The following is a 14,536-nucleotide window of genomic DNA, read 5'->3' as shown; positions in this document are numbered from 1 at the left end:
AGAGTTGTTTTGTTTTGTTACCCGCAGTTGGCACAGTTGAAATGATCTGGATGATAAGGGTCATTCTTGAAAATGAGAGGTTGTTCCTCAATGATCGCATGGCATTTCTGGCAAATGTACTTGCCCAGGCCTCTGGCTTTCTCTCGATTGTGGCAGGGACGGCAAAGGTGCCTAACAGATATCAAGGAAGAGGGGGAAAGTCAGTATGGCGTTTCCTGGTGTTTTACTACAAAAAGCAAAACAGAGCGCTTTTACTTGAGCTTTGTATATAGAAGAACGTTTAATGACATCCTGAAAGAGAAAATAAAATTATTCTAAGAGAATGACAAACATTCAAAGAAGGGAGGCATGGTTGAGGGTCATATTTTTTGGCTGCCAAGTCACAGCTGACTTATGGTGATCTCGTGCGGTTTTCAAGGTAAGAAATATTTAGAGGTGGCTTGACATTGCCTGCATTGCAACCCTAAACATCCTTAGTGCTCCTCCATCCAAATACTAACCAGAGCCAATCCTGCTTAGTTTTTGAGATCTGACAAGATCATCGGGGGATTCCTTCTTTAGGTGAAAAAAGATTTTAAAAATAGTTTTGGTGCAGAATGCCTATGAACACCCTGATCCAGTGTGATTTCACCCATGGAAACCAGTGTGATTTCACCCATGGAGGCCAAAAGGAGGAGCAGCAGTTGGTTTTTATACCTTGCTTATCTTTACTGTAAGAGTCTCAAATCAGCTTACATTTGATATAGTAACAGTACTTTATCTGTTGGTTTCAATGTCCCCTTGTGCCTATTCTGTTTTAGCTTCAAGCCTTTTGCTTTCTTTTAATTACATATTATGTTAACTTATGCTGGTTTATACTGGTCTATGACCTTAATAAAGATTCTGATTCTGAAAGCAGCTTACAGTTGCCTCCCCCACCCCCTGCAACACACACAAATCAGGCACCTTGTAAGGTAGGTGGAGCTGAGAGAGTTCTGAGAGAACTGTGACTAGCCCAAGGTCATCCAGCAGGCTTCATGTGGAGGAGTGAGGAATCCAACCCAGGTCTCCAGATTAGAACCCACCGCTCTTAACCCCCACACCACACTGACTCTAATGATCAGACCTAATGGTCATGTAGTATAACACTCTACAGACAGTCAAGATTAAAATTATATCATGTTTCTCGGATTTTATATGTTCACATTTTTAGGACTAGTGCCATCAACCTTTTTACTGAAGGTTTTACTGAAAAGTACTTTATGTGCAAGTCATATTGTTTGATAGTGTTCTGATGGTTGGTTGCTAAGTTCTGTGGTGAGTAAGAACATGGACCTCACTGAGGCAGAAGTAATGTGCAAATAACAAAGAAGATTTATGTATTTATAGATTAGTTTTAATGAACAGATCAGCAGCACAAGTCTCCAGATAATCAAAGGAGAAAGCTGCTTGAAGCACATAAATTGAAGCTAGTTATGATTTCAGCGTGTAGTGTGAAGTCTCTTTAATGCTTACAGGTACAAACTGGCTTTCAGACTGACTAACCATCAGGTTGGATCTTTTCTCACACATACTGAATTTCATTCACACCAGCCTTCCTTTTCCAAAGAGTCAGACTAAACTGTACAAGGTCTGCTCATTGTCAGGGACAGGCCTCATGACCGGGTACTCTGTCCTCTTCCAGATATAGAGTCAAACGACTCTGCCAAGCTACCAGGCACAGCTAACCTTCATGGTGCTTTTTTGCTGAGGCAGAACCAAACTACAACTGCCGTCTCCCTGAGGCAGACCTGCACTAACCCCTTCTGTGCTTCTCTCCAACATACCATCCCCACTCTGAAAGGTCACTGGGTGCTGGAGCAGCACTCCCTTAGGTTCAGGGATGAGACAGCTGAGTGGCTGCTTTTCACTTCAGGGGCAGGGCAGCCTCAGGTATTAAGGTAGCAAAATTGCACAGAATACACAGTGACCTCTAATTAAACAGCAACCATAATATTGACAGCATACTTTGACAGGATAATGTCCTAAAAATGTACCCTTATGATCAAGCTATGCTCACAGCTAACAGAAAAAAAAGTTGATGATCTACCTGCCAGCATTCTTCACAAATCCAATATCTGCCAGTACCTGTTGGCAGATATCACAGCAGAAACACTCTGGATGCCAGCTATTGTTCATAGCTTTAATGACACGACCAATAATGAATTCCCCTGCAAGCAAATACATCACCTGTTACAAAAATCCCAGTTTTAAATTTAGAGATGCTATCAACAATATGCTGTTTATTTCTGTGAGTAAACCAACAAAATGTGAGAATTATTTTAATTACATTATCTCCTGCCATGCAACGTCTTGAGGATCATTCAGACAAATTCTAAGCAGTAAATGGAGCATTTCATTCTAAATCTGACATCTGATTTTGATTCAGTTGAGCTCCCCCAAATTACAGGGTATTATGTTGCAAACAAATGGGGTCAATCCTAAGATTTAACACTGAGCACTTGATCTTCCCTCCACCTAATGCTAAGATGCCAGCAAGACCTTGGGCAGCCCAATCTGGATTGGCGGGGTGGTGGCCATAGAAAGTGGTGGAGGGTCGCACGGATGTGTTTGCTTCTCAATAACCTCACTTCATTTAAATGACACAAACTTTAGGAAGCTTAAACAGCATTATGTACAATCTATGACTACAGATTGCCATAAGCAGCAATGGAAAACTCATGTAGATAGAAACACTAACATCACTGAGTTCCAGTAATAGAATATATGCATCTGATTTTTGATGGCTTTGCTTCTTTTATGTGTGGCACACGCAACATTCCTCTTCCTCTGCAATGGTTTTTCCATAAATTATTTTTTGTATAGACAAAACCTTACCACACTGATGACAGCAAGGGGCAAACAGCATCTGAAAGTCATGTTCACAATACTTCCTTCCTTCAAACTGAAAGCAGACAGACATACAAAGTTATAAGGAGGATACAGAAAACAGTCCTTTGTCGTTCACATGTCTAACAGCTGGCCTGGTATAAGGTTAAGGAACTGAAGTTCTGTCAATTATCTGCATATAAACCACATTTAACACATGTGCTATAAACAAGGGCCTGGAAGAGCAAGTTTGTTTTCCATATTGATGTTTATATTAGGTGTAGTTTATAATCACCATTCGGGGATGAGAACTGGCTATGGATCTGCAAAATTATGAACATCTGATGTTCAGAACAGGATGCATTTTCTGCTAACTCATTCCTTTCAGCCCTTCCTGCAAGCATGTTCCAGTCAGTGTATTAGAGGAAACACATGCATAAAGATTGAAGTGCATGTGCCAGAAGTCTATATAATTTGGCGTGCAAAGAAGTCATTTTCCATAGATTGTCATTCTCACTTCAGAGTTTTTACAATACTGATGTCAAGTATTTAACGTGAAATATAAGATGCCATTGACACTTCAAGACAGCCAATGGCTCAATCCTACGCACATTTCTATTAGAAGAAAATCACACCATTTCATGTAAAAAAAGTCTTACATTCTAAGACATTTTGATTAAAAAAAATAAAAGTGATCAAGAGAATCACTGGATTAGAAAGCTTACTTGATTATTTAATAATGTTTTATTAAATACTTCACAAAACAAATACGTTGCCAAGTAATACATTACATAAAAACCACATCAGAAGTCTTTTTACCAACACTAAATGGACATCTGTATATATAAGCACCACTGAAGATTGAGAGATTGACCAGCCACCCAACCCAGAGGCCGTGGCTGCATCGATGTCTCACCGCCTTCAAAGGGCTTCCAGGATACGTGGCAGCAAAAACTAAAAAAACCCTGGTCACCTGGAAAGCCTCCCCCAATAGGACAAAATGCAGTCTGAGAGTTACACTGGGGTATGCCCAGCCTGAAAGGGTAATGGAAGCCGACTAAAGTTTGTCCAACCCCCAGGAACACCCCTAGCCTGCCCCCAGTTGCATCAGTGGCCAGGTTTAAGCTAGAGCAGCTCTTTAGGGGGCAGGCATTTCCACATCAGATGCTGCTGCGCCATACAGGACCCCCCCACCCCCAATCTCCCAGTTTGCCCTCACCACCAGCAGGGTGGGCAAATACATTGACGCAATCCTGCATTGGTTCCATAAGCCCATTTGCCGCCTTTTGGATTGAGCTGTTAATTTTCTTTAATACAATACTAGCATAATATAACATAAACTAATGTATTAAAAAGACAGAAAAAAGAGTGATCATTTAATGAAATACTGAAACCTAGTGAATAAAGCTCTTTGTATAGTATGTTATGCCCCGACCTAGATAGCTCCAGGCTAGCCTGATCTTTTTAGATCTCAGAAGTGACGCAGAGTTAAGCCTGGCCAATATTTGGATGGGAGACCTCCAAGAAGTAGTAGGGTTGTAATGCAGAGGCAGGCGATGGCAAACTATCTCTGAATGCCTCTTGCCTTGAAGACCCTACGGAGTTGCCATAAGTCAGCTGTGACTGGACAGCTAAAAATATAGGTATAGGTAATATAGGCCTTGCCTGCTCACTCTGAGGACCGATTTGTGAGCAGTGACTGTCCCTCTTGTCTCATGAAGCATAAGCATAAGCATTTTATTGTCATTGTGCATGCACAACGAAATTTACAGCAGCATTCCTCGATGCACACAATTTCAGACTCATACATCATCCTCACTTTCCCCTTCTTCCACCCATCCCTACACAGCCCCAAATACATCAATATGAAGCAGAGGAGTTTAGCATAGCCACAGCTCTAGAGTAGAAGCTGTCTCTAAGCCTCTTTGTCCTAGTTCTGAGGGCCCTGTATCGTCTGCCAGATGGTAACAGTTTAAAAAGAGAGTGTGCTGGATGAGACGGGTCCCTCAGAAGGGGGGGCTACAGGCACCACTTGATCTCCTGTCTTGCACTGGCTTTCCAGTGACCCCTTTATGCTGCGGAGAAGTGTGGCGCTGAAAGCGGGAGACACTCTGTTGTTAGCAGCACACTGACATTCTGATCCAGCCATATTTACATTTTGCCAGGTCAGCTGGGCCACAGAACTGCAGCTCAACCACGGAAACTGATCCTTACCACAAATGTATTATAATACCTTGCGTTGTATATTTTTCTGCACAAATGCTACCAAATTTCATGTGGCGGATTATGGCATTAACTTAAGACGTTTATAGTTGGATACACTAAAATAGGTAGCCTTTAAATCATGATGTGTTGAACCACTGATTGGCTACATTCAGAAAGCAGTGATGTGGATAATCAAACAAACCAGTGGTACCTTAAATACCAATAAAACATAGTTTGGCAGCTTACATCATCAGGGTGTACAAGTGAAAATAATAGCCTATGGCTATGATTGTGATACCTTGTATGAAGCTCATATAATCGGTGCAAAGTAATCAGTATTACCTTCTATACTTGCATGTTTCAGAGGTGGGACTGAGTCAAACACTACACCATGGTCAACAGCTTCTCAAAAGGGAAGTGAGGAAGTCAGTGTGTACCCCAGTCATGGAAATGAGCTCTTAAAAGTGGCATAACAGACAAGTAAACAGCCAGCACAGAAATCAAGGGAACTGACCTCGTAAAAGAGTCCTTCAGGGAACTGCTGGAAGCACTGGGCACACACAAAACACTGCTCATGATACAGCTCACCATTGCTGTTCACAATCTTCTCTGATGGTGCGAAGCCTCCTCGACAGCGCTCACACATAGCATTGGCAAGAGCGTTTGCCATGTTGCTGTAATGAAACAAGGAGAAGATCAATGCAAGAAGACATACTTTTGATGATACTGCTTCTATATTGGTGGCAACAATTCAGGAAAATACAGGCGAATATATATCATCATCAGTTCACAAATACATATGTGGGACTTCATATACTTTTTGCCAAAATACACTTTTGGTACTCTTCCAATGGGATGATGAGTATGTTATTTCCCATATGGCGATTATCCCAGCACCAACTCACTCTACCCCCACAGAAATTATTTCTATGGAACCCTAGGCCATGTCATATAGGTTACCTCATTCATTTCTGCTACAAGGACACACGGCAGGATGCAGAAGCAAGCTGGAAACTTGCATGCCTGTGCCTCTTTCATCACTTCTGTTTACTTAAGACACAGTTTTATCTATTCTTCCTCCAAGGAATTCAGTCACACTCACAAATTTCCTCCACTCAGTTTCTCCCTCATAACACCACTGGCAATGACTGGCCCCTTGGTCACCTATTAAGTGGAATTTGAATCTGGGTCTCCCAAGCCCTAGTTCAGCAGCACTACACTGGCTATCCCAGGGGTTTGCAACCTGCGGCTCTCCACATGTTCATGGACTACAATTCCCATCAGCCCCTGCCACCATAGCCAATGGGCTATCCTTTAGAATCCTACTAATGAAGCCTACTGTATTGGCCATGTCCACATGAATTCATCATCTCGTTTTCTTCTGGTGGATGAACTGTATGCTTTGTTTGGTCACGTGACACCTCCATTTGGATGAGTAGGGCATATACAATAAGAGTTTCCTCTGTGACACTGTATGCAGAGTGTACACATCAGACAACTATTTGAATTCATACAAGTGTCACTTCTGAATTTTCCCTTAAGCAATTAGCCTTCCAGCAACATAGTGACATAAGCAGCTACAAATTTCAACTCTGTTCCATGGAAAGATGACAGTACGGTCAGCTGAGTGGTTGAGAAAATTGTATGCTTCAGCATTAGAATATAGTCCTGAAAGAATATGATAATTATCTTTCATTTTTTTACATGCTGCTTTTGTCGAAACCATTATTTTGTGCCTAACTGAACATGGTACTTTGATACAAGAGCATTTATATTCACTGAATGACTTTCAAACGTATGTGGGGAACAGGGATAGTTAGGCACTAGGAGCTACAAGGAGCATTCTACAACAAAGAAGGTACAGCATGCTTTGTTCTGTGGTGGAAGAATATTCAATCCTACCATCATCTTTCTGTGGAACAGAGTATAGTAAACACGGACTGTTCTGTTTTACCAGTTTTCACTCAACAATGTACAAAAGGAGCAAACTTGACAGCTAAACTGACTCTTCTGTACAGTCTGGATCTCGACGTGTTGACTACAATCTACAGTAATCGTTGCCCATCCTGGGAAAAAGAAGTATACAACATTCTGAATTGGAATACATACACTATGTTGGCTTCAACCCAGATGGCTGCTAAATGACTGTAGAGACAAAATCTGCTCACGTACGGTCACTGGCAGGCCTCCCTGAATTTCCAAGGCCATGTCTCCACCAGGACAATCTTAAGCAGAGTCACCCCCTTCTAAGCCCATTCACTTCAGCTGACTTAGAAGGAAGCATCTCTGCTTAGAATTGCCCTGTAACACTTTCAAGATTTGTAACAGCACAATTGGCATCTTGTACCCAGAGACCTCATCTGCTGCATAAACCCTTACAAGTCAACCTCCAAATACAATTACCAGTTTGCATCTCCCAAATCTACTCTGTAAAGGATGCAATCCTATAAACTATTACTTAGGAATAGGTCCCATTTACAACAATGGGACTTGGTATTGAATACACTTGGATAAAATCGGGCTGCAAAGCTGAATCTATGACAGCACTTAATTTCACATTTAAGCATATAAAATTAAGATTGTTGTCGAAAGCTTTCATAGCCAGAATCACAAGGATGTTGTGAGTTTTCCGGGTTATATGGCTGTGTTCCAGTAATATTTTCTCCTTAACGTTTCACCTGCATCTGTGGCTGGCATGATCCCCTGAAGATACCAGCCACAGATGCAGGTGAAACGTCAGGAGAAAATGCTACTGGAACACGGCCGTACAACCCGGAAAACCCACAGCATCCAAAGTTAACATTGTCCGCAACAAGTTTACAATGGTGAAGTTACAACATTAAACTGTCTTCCACGCTGCAAAACAGCACACTTTTCCAAGTCTCAATGTGAAGCAGGGGTATTGCCAGTTTCTATAGGCAGACAGTTTATAAATTCTCCAAATCCACCACTGGAAATCCCGTAAAGAACCTCTTCCATTCAAAGCACATTGCAATATAAACACATAAACTGAACAAAAATTAAAATATGGCAAACTCCATAAAATCTAATGTACAGATCACAATACACTGCAGATCCTAGCAACCAAAATTTCACAAGGGTACTGTAAAACAAGCAAAAGAATAAATCAGCCCTGACCAGGTTAACTTACAATCTTGCATAAAAGTCACATATCTCTTTGTATACTTTTATGTCACTGTGCCTACGCTGCAGTTTTGACACTGCTCTCTCGTCTTCATTTCCATGATCATTGTGTACAGTTTGAGAAGCATGCGAGATCTCTTCATTCTCTGGAATGACATAGGAGCGCCCTCGGCTTTGGAATTCCATGCTCCACTTGATACTGCTTAAAAACAGACGGCCACAGAAATCTCTGAAGAAAGCCGGCAGGAGGGAAAATGGAAGAAAAAACAATCCACAGGACTCTGCTGCGTGCTATATGCAGAACCTCCAGTTCAGTTACAGAGCAGTTTGAATGTCACAGGGAGGTTGGAAGAGATTCACTGGAAGCAGAGAAACACATTCCATAGCAATGGGGCATCGCCAACTTGGGTGGAACGTGTGATCTCTGATATCTACTGCCGCTAGTCAGAGTTCCGCTGATGCAATGGACAAATGTAGAATAGGACATGTTAACTGTCATCAGCAATTTCATGTGGAAAATTTTACTCCCTTGTTACCTTCAATGCTAATGCCTTCATAAAGATAACAAGGAAACAGGCAAAGAAAGCAAAAATAGGTTGTTAAGAACATATAAACAAATCTATATAAATAATTATGGGTTGTGATTCTACTGGCTTCCCCCAAACAGTATCCAGTCATAACCCACTTTTCCCCAGCATTCCCTTCTGAACCCTGAAAAGACTACATGGATATTGGAGGATGAAAGAACTATATGAGAGGGCCACTGCCATGAAAAGAGGAAGTCTGTGACATCCTCCCTCCTCCCTCCTGTGCCAGCATAAAGCTGATGGGATCCAACCTGACATGCCCCCTCCCCCCAATGGCTTTCCAGATAACACATTCGGAGTTTACAGATGACCATTACTTGTCCTGTTGACTCTACAGAAGATATACCTCTATAGTTAACTAGATTGTGCTGTACTCTGATGTAATATTGTAGCAGCCACACTGTTAGGAAAGATAGAGATCAAGCGTAAACAGGTGTACTTAGATTATATTGTGTATAGTTCTGGGCACCACAGTTCAAGAAGGATATTGACAAGCTGGAACGTGTTCAGAGGAGGGCAACCAAAATGGTAAACGGTCTAGAGTCCATCCCCTATGAAGAGAGACTTAGGGAGCTGGGGATGTTTAGTCTGGAGAAGTGAAGGTTCAGGTGGGACATGATAGCTATGTTTAAATATTTGAAGGTATGTCGTGTCAAAAAGGAAGCAAGCCTATTTTCTGCTGCCTCAGAGACTAAGACACGGAGTAATGGATTCAAGGTGAAGGAAAAGAGATTCCACCTAAAAATTAGGAAGAACTTCCTGACCGTCAGGGCTGTTCGATAGTTGAATTCACTGCTTCGGAGAGTGGTGGAGTCTCCTTCTTTGGAGATTTTTAAACAGAGGCTGGGTGAACATACGTCAGGAGTGCTTTGATTGTGTGTTCCTGCATTGCAGGGGGTTGGACTTGATTGCCCTTGGGGGTCTCTTCCAACTCTGTGATTCTATGGCTCATTCCGCACATGCAGAATAATGCACTTTCAAACTGCTTTCAGTGCTCTTTGAAGCTGTGCGGAATAGCAAAATCCACTTGCAAACAATTGTGGAAGTGGTTTGAAAATGCATTATTTTGCATGTGCGGAAGGGGCCTATGATTCCTACTTATGTCTATTCAAAGTGCCTTACTCCCAGAAAAGTGTTCTTCAGACTGTAGCCTATCAGTGCCTTCTAAAAGGAATTACGTCCATCTAAATCCACTAAAGTCAAAGGGCTTTGCTGAGGATTAGACTGTAGTAAAAGTAATGACTAACCTTCACCAGATGCTTTTTCAGATTACATGAAACTATATGTTTTTATGTGGATGATAATAATAGTGTTTCTTACAGTTCTTTTCCTCATTATTAACCAGTTAAACATCTCAGATCTTATTTACAATGGTGGTACTATTTAAACACCAGAAATCCCTATGATGATACTACAAGATAGCCAGAAACTATAGTCTCTCTAACATTCCCTACTTATGTGTGGAAATTCCCTGACTGAGCGGAGCCTGTGAGAGCTCCCCCCTCTGGTGGCTGCCCAATCTGCACATCACCAATATGGTGTCCGCGTGGTTTACAGGGAACATTGAAATCCGATTGAGGGATTAAGGATTAGCATGTAGGAGATCCAAATTCAAATCCCCAAACTTCAAAGAGAAACAGATTTGCCAGCCTTCCGTATCCACTGTGGACTGCACTGCGTTACACTGGACAATTTATGAGGCAAACCACTGTTGTGATTTGTAAAAGACCACTGACACAGGATGGAATACTTACATACCAAACGTCTTCATGTTTGTAGCAATCAAACTCTCCAGACAAGTTAAAGCATGCACACAATAATCTCCCTGTGAGAAGAAGCTCAGCATCCACTGTTTTTGATTGCTATCTTGACGATGGAAACAATTATCTGGATCCGCAGTCTATATTTATATACTTGACTCGAACAATTATGTACTGTCTTTACCCTGGCTGTGCCGAACTGAGCTTCCCCCCACCCCGCCCAAGGGCCCATTAAATGATGGGAAAGCCCTGATGTTGTAGCACTGCTGAAATAGGATGAGAATCTGATCAGCAATTGGGACAGGAAACCACTGGGAACCTCATGCAAGAGAGGGATATAGTGAAACATACTGGTTAGACCAGCGGTTCCCAACCTTTTTTTGACTCACATACCCTTTGGCAACCCATTTCCCTAAAATTGTACCCCCATATTAGTAAACCCATTATGTAATTTTCTGTGTACCCCTAAATCAGGGGTAGGGAACCTTTAACACTCAAAGAGCCATTTGGACCCGTTTTCCATGGGAAAAGAAAACACTTGGAGCCACAAATAATTTTTGACATTTAAAATAAAGATAACACTGTATATATTGGGGTTTTTTTACCTTTTACTCCGCTCATTCTGAGAAGCACATGGATGCGTCCGCCCTGCTGCCTGCAGGGCGGGCAAGAATGGGGCCAGCGGCTCGGCCTCGCCAGCCGCCGGGAAAGTGCCCGCCCCGCTCCAATGGGGCAGGCGAGAGGGGAAGCCCGTGGCGCGGCCCAGCCGGCCGTGGGCAGTTGGTGTGCCCGCCTTGCTGCCTGCAGGGCAGGCAAGGATGGGGCCAGCGGCTCGGCTCGTGGAGCCGCAGTGCAAGGGCAGAAGAGCCGCAGGTTCCCTACCCCTGCCCTAAATACTCTGATAAATATCCCTGGGGGTCATATGTACCCCAGGTTGGGAACCATTAGGTTAGACGAACAAATTGGAATCTCCATTCTGCCATGGAAGCTGGCTGGGGGACCTTGAGCCAATCACACACTCTCAGCCTAAGCTATCTTACAGTTTTTTCTGAGGATAAAATGGAGGAAAGGAAAATAATGTGGGCCACTTGGGGTCCCCATAAGGGGGAACAATGGGTATAAATGAAATAAATACAATAACATCTTAAAAAACCATATTCTCAGATTTTTTCTCATATCTCCTCTAAAGCAGCACAACATTTTGGAAACATCTGCCACAGCATACCAACAAATTAAAAAGTAACTTATGGCCTTATTTTGGAAAGCAGTACATGAACCGATTATCTGGAGATGTCATCTGGATCCACATGTAGGCAGTGACTGTTTACAAGTCTACTACCTGGCCCAAAACCCCACTGCTGGTATAGGTTTGTGAAACAAACTGTGCAAATATCAGCACATTTACTTGGAAGTTTCTTCAGATTACTTTAGTGGGATTTACATTTTTTTGAACATGTGTTCATGAGACTGTGTGGAATAGTGGATAAAAAAGTGGACTTGAACTGAGGAGATTGAGGATCAAATCTTTCCCCAGTTATGACAATGCCCATGAGGGTTCTTGTGAGGATATTCCTGTCATCCACTGCTTTAGGTCCTCTTGTGAGGATATTCCTGTTATCTACTGCTTTAGGTCCTCAGATAATGGCAGAAAGAGTGAATAATTGATGAACCAGGAACTTGACCTAAGGTGCCAACTCTGCTCCTATTCTGCAGCCTTGAGCAACACCGAGTTCAACTTTTGAAGATGCTGCAAGTTGCAATAATATTTTCTGAGGGATGCTGAAGTTTGCCATGGAATACACACTACCATGCCAGAAGTATGAGATCCAGAATGCCAGCTTCTGGGGCATGTGCATATGAGGTTACTAGGCTGAGCTTAAGTTGCAATAAAATTAGATTACACTCTGTTATTTTCCATTGTATTTTCCATTGTAATGAGCAGCTTTGCAATCTTTAAGTAGAGTTCCCACATATTGCAATGATCAATTTGCACCAATACATTTAAAGAAGAAATTGCATAAAACGTAATCCTGAATCAGCTGACTTAACCAATTACCACTTCTGTTTTCACAGCATGAATACAATGACTTGAACAGTTTATCCCATAGCTAAAATTAATATCCTGACCAGACCAAGGATCCAGCTTGCCATGGAAGAGTTCTCATGTATCCATGGAGTTCCTTATACGGCTGGGGGAACCGTCAACACCAGACTTTCTGGCTCTAAACAGCATTCTTATTATAGTAACGTCTCCATCACAGATACCGCACTAAAGCCTGACCTTCAGCTAAGGTGGTGAAGCCAATGTTGATTTCTTTACTATGCAGTCTGCCAGTCCCTTTGAGATCCCTTCCAAAGTAAACAGAACCACTCACATTTGTATAGATAATTTATTTTAATTAAATATATTGTTGTTTACATACAGACAAGGATCAAAGAACCATTTCCACCCTACTGTAATTTTAGCTTTCCTTTATTTAAAAAAACATTTCATCACCTGTTAGTGACATTACAATGTCAAGGTTTCAACTAGTTCCATTAAAATTTAGTTTTGCTACAGAAAAGATTCCCCAGGCACAGTAACAATGCTTTCTGTTCCATTCAGCTGAAAATATATTAAAGCAGCGCTTATCAGCAGTTCACTGTTTTTTCCACAATGCATCAAAACCTTCAAAGAAATATCTTGTTTATGATTAACATGGCAGGAGAGATTGCTTGCTAAGTGGGTACACTCCAATCCAGTGCCGTTTGACCCATGTGACTATATATGTAAATATATATATGTAGGTACCTTGTCCTATACAGAGGTTCTTGTCTAGAAGCTGGATGATACAAACAGAACCTTTAGTTGCTGGCTCTCACAGACAGCTTCTGTAGTTTAAAAAAAGTCTAAAATTCTGCACCTGTGACTTGCCCAAAAAAGAAATGGAAACGGAAGAAGTAAACAAGTTTGAGTAGCTTCATGCAGTTTCTAACCAAACCTAAAACTTACTGTCACATTCAACAAACTATGTGGCTGCAATGATACAAGTCTGCCTTGGCCAGAAATGACTATTGCATGATGCGCATATCTTGCACATCAATCCACCACTCTGCTGTCAAAGAGAAGGTACAGTCAAATGTAGACTGAATTGCAAGTTTTGCTCCAGATAAGGAATCATATAATCATTTCATCCCGAGCACAATTTTGCCCAAATAAATCTCAACCAACGTTCTAACCACAACGATTGGTTTGTGGGAGATAGCTTTTAGGAGTATTTATCTCCTTATCCACAGTAAGGGTTAGTAAAGCTTGGCACTGATGTTCCTCTTTCAGGCCCCTTCTGCACATGCAAAATAATGCATTTTCAAACCACTTTCACAACTGTTTGCAAGTGGATTTTGCCATTCCGCACAGCTTAAAAGAGCACTGAAAACAGTTTGAAAGTGCATTATTCTGCATGTGCGGAATGAGCCTCAGTGTTCAAAGGGCTTCATCCACATTGTCTTATCCTAATCGTTATACAATCCTACAAATCTTCTTTGGGTTTCCTGAGGGGAGAAAAAGAGGGCAATAAATGGACCCCCCCCAATGTACTTAGCGCTTAAATTCTAAAATTAAAAAAGTGTTACAACTTGACCATACCTGGAAGACTGTGATGCAATCTTAAGAACATCTTCCTGGGAATAAGTCCCACTTTATAGACCTGAGAAGGATTCTGGGTAAACCTACTTAGGATTTACTCCTTAACTGTACATGCTCAGAGGTTAAGGAAAGTGTAGCATGTGACAAGCAACAGAATGTAGCTATCTCACTGCTCCATGTATTCTTAACCTAGATAAACCTGGAGATCTCACTGTAAGAGACCAAGAGTTTGCAGTATGCTTTAAAACCTTCTTAGTTATTCAAAAGGAAACGCCCACAGAGACACCCCCTTGTAAAGGCCTAAACAAAGTAAAGTCAATAGAGGGAACACTATGTCAACAGACTAGCTGAGATTAATGGATGGCTGA

General features: G+C 41.8%; 1 protein-coding gene across 7 annotated transcripts in view; it reads right to left on the bottom strand.

Annotated features, from left to right (window-relative positions):
- Positions 1-14,536, bottom strand: part of LIMS1 (LIM zinc finger domain containing 1) — a 66,341-nt gene that overhangs the window by 10,695 nt on the left and 41,110 nt on the right. For 5 of the 7 annotated variants that reach the window (XM_048494409.1, XM_048494411.1, XM_048494416.1 and 2 more), the window contains exons 2-5: positions 5,567-5,726; positions 2,857-2,923; positions 2,069-2,189; positions 22-171 (exon numbers count right to left, since the gene is read on the bottom strand). In XM_048494409.1, coding sequence (XP_048350366.1) covers positions 22-171; positions 2,069-2,189; positions 2,857-2,923; positions 5,567-5,726 — 498 coding nt within the window. Of the gene's footprint in view, positions 1-21; positions 172-2,068; positions 2,190-2,856; positions 2,924-5,566; positions 5,727-8,203; positions 8,513-14,536 lie in introns of those variants that run through there. The other 2 variants (XM_048494412.1, XM_048494413.1) reach the window with 2 other exon arrangements.

This window comes from Sphaerodactylus townsendi, linkage group LG04, assembly GCF_021028975.2.
Source record: "Sphaerodactylus townsendi isolate TG3544 linkage group LG04, MPM_Stown_v2.3, whole genome shotgun sequence".
Classification (NCBI taxonomy): Eukaryota; Metazoa; Chordata; class Lepidosauria; order Squamata; family Sphaerodactylidae; genus Sphaerodactylus; species Sphaerodactylus townsendi.
Note: the sequence above shows the minus strand (reverse complement) of the source record. Positions and strands in the feature narration are given on the sequence as shown.